Source organism: Crocodylus porosus, unplaced genomic scaffold (genome assembly GCF_001723895.1).
Source record: "Crocodylus porosus isolate Cpor-Errol unplaced genomic scaffold, CroPor_comp1, whole genome shotgun sequence".
Lineage (NCBI taxonomy): Eukaryota > Metazoa > Chordata > Crocodylia > Crocodylidae > Crocodylus > Crocodylus porosus.
The window spans coordinates 32,318,222-32,320,822 of record NW_017728914.1 but is presented as its reverse complement, the minus strand read 5'-3'; the positions used below and the strand labels follow the sequence as shown (position 1 = coordinate 32,320,822).

General features: G+C 37.3%; 1 protein-coding gene across 1 annotated transcript; it reads left to right on the top strand.

Moving 5' to 3' along the window:
* The first annotated feature begins 852 nt into the window (after nucleotides 1-852).
* On the top strand, nucleotides 853-2,362 carry LOC109310294 (alveolar macrophage chemotactic factor-like). The gene is made up of 4 exons (XM_019535387.1): nucleotides 853-1,024; nucleotides 1,218-1,344; nucleotides 1,440-1,520; nucleotides 1,884-2,362. The coding sequence occupies exons 1-4, from the start codon at nucleotides 904-906 to the stop codon at nucleotides 1,918-1,920; spliced, it is 366 nt and encodes a 121-aa protein (XP_019390932.1). The 5' UTR covers nucleotides 853-903; the 3' UTR covers nucleotides 1,921-2,362.
* Nucleotides 2,363-2,601: the final 239 nt, after the last annotated feature.

Sequence of the window (2,601 nt, the reverse complement as noted above, 5' to 3'; positions counted from 1 at the left end):
CTTGTTTAATGTATTTTTAGATGTTTCTAAACCAATTTTGGGGTCTGAAGTAAAGAATGGGAGCCATGCAAAGAGCCAGGTCTCTTTAGACACAAGTATATAGCAGGGAAACTGAGTCATGCTAAGGCTCTTAGCAAGGGTCCAGGCCTTCTTGGAACTAAGCAATAAAACTGAACAGAGTGCCTTACAAGGCACTGGAAGAAGTAAGTGCTGTATTTGGAGTATTATAGGTGAACAATGTATAGCACTTTCCCTCTAAGGAAAGATAACCAAAAGTAGGATAGGCTCGGTGTACTATGGGAGGCCTTTATGCCAAGGGATCGAACAATTATTAGTATGAAACTATAAAATTAGTTAATACAAAGCAATGTGTACAAGCATGCAGTGGTTCTGGGAAGACAGACACAGGTGCTGCACCCTGCACTGGACTATGGAAGATCCCAAACATCACGCTCCCAGCGGAAGACCCGAAGCCCAGTACCCCCAATGATTACTGCTGAGAAAAAGAATCGATAGATTTGTCAGGTCGTATTACAAGAAGGAAACCTGTAATATTTTCTAGGGGTTACTAATAAAGTTTACTTGATACCATATTGGATGAGGGGCTATGTCAATCCCTGGGGGTCTCTGGCAAAAAGAATCCTATTGGTAATAAAGTGCACCGATCATTGGTAATCTAAAGACCACAAATTTGAAAACCACTAGCCTAATCTTTAGACACTATTGCCTAATCTCGCCCTATACTGGAAATACATTTAAAATATGTTTTTCCATTAAATGAACACTGGATAAAAATAAAATATTCTACTTTACCGTATTTGACATTTCCACAGCTGTACATTTAGAATCGGATGCTACTACATTCATAACGTATTTAAGCTACTGGCTCTGTGGTCTACCAGCATGAGCTTTAGATTTGTCAACACAATGAGTCTTACCCAGAAGAGGAAGAAAGATCTCACAGAAGGGATGGCGTGCAAGCTAATTGTTATACTTGCATTCATCACTCTAACTGCTTCATACAGTAAGTTTCTTTGCTTTGTTTTCATATTTTAATTGACTGTTACAGAGCAGATAACTAAAAAAAACCCCACATAAACTTAACTTAACCAAAAGTTTGAAACTTAAGCCAAGATGGATTTCAACTTGTTTAGGGACTTGATGTGCTTACCAAAGAAGCCGCATTAACTGATGCGGCTATTGTTCTGTATTTACAGGAATAAACATGAAAGGTGCAAGATGCCTGTGCCTTCAGACTACAGATAAAATTGTGTTCGGTCACAAACAAATCAAGACCATAGAAATCTTCCCTGAATCTACCTCTTGTGAAAATGTGGAAATAATGTACGATTCAGGTTTACTATAACTGAAAATAAAATTTTATGATCAAAGGTTCTAAACATTATTCTAAAAGGCTTTTTTTAAAATGATTCTTCCAGTGTAAGTTTGAAAACTGGCAGACAAATATGCCTGGATCCCAAAGCAACACAGATTAAAACAATCTTCCAGCAGCTCATCAGGTAAGATTACTCCATCTTCTGTAACTGAACTTTATATTTCCTTGTTTTGTGTCCAAAGTTTTACAGAAATAATATGTATATACCATGACAGTTTAGGGTCAGGGTATTATTACAGCAGCTAAGAACCTTAGACATGTATAAGACCATATGGCTTGGAGAGAGAAAGAGAGAGAGACTGACTGTCTGTGTGTGTATGGACTCCAACCCATTTAAGTTTGCATACTCAGAGTGAGAATACTGGGATAGGAGAAAGGCAATGCAAAGACTACAATTTTAGCTCTAGGGTTTTGCACAGGATAGTTGGTTACCAGTTGGGTCAAAACTGTTCTTTAGACTATTGAGAGTTACTCTTTTCTTTTACAGGAAGAAGGGAAAGAAAAATAATAAACCCAGCATCTGATTTTTCACCAAGAAAATGAACACAAAGAGCAAAAGCATAGGAGTCTTTCCTAAGTTAAAGCTATGATTCAAAATGTGCAATTAAGCCTTTGGTTGACATAGTATCTCTCGCTCTCTCTCTCTCTACACCCCCCCCCCCGATACATCTGTATATACACACATCTATCTACATTACATCTATTTCTTTATCTTTAAAGGACAGCAGTGTACTGCAAATCACCCTTTGATGTTTAAGGGGGCTTGTTCATTAAAGAACCAAATACTGCATTTTTATTTTCTGTAACATGAGATTTAGTATTGAATTTAATAAATATGAAAGCATCTTCCTGTCTGTTTTGTTATTTTAGAGAAAGTTAACATCTATAAAAAAGGGTAATAGACACTTTCTGTTGACAAGCTCTGGAATGATTTAAATTAGCTGAACTTTCCAAAATTTTTTTTTTAAACTTGGGGGAATAATACATAAGAAATCATTCAAGTGTGATGAAGGTGCCTATAGTTTCATTGACAAAGTCAAAAGGAAGAGGCCAAACACTGACAGGCAGGAATTAACTACTCTGTGCGTGGTCAGAGTGACCCTGCACACGGTGTTTATACAATGGCTTTATCTAGCTTAGTGGAAGATAATGAAGCCAAAGCTGTCCGAGCATTACTAGTATTGGGAGGCATGAGCAGCTCTTTC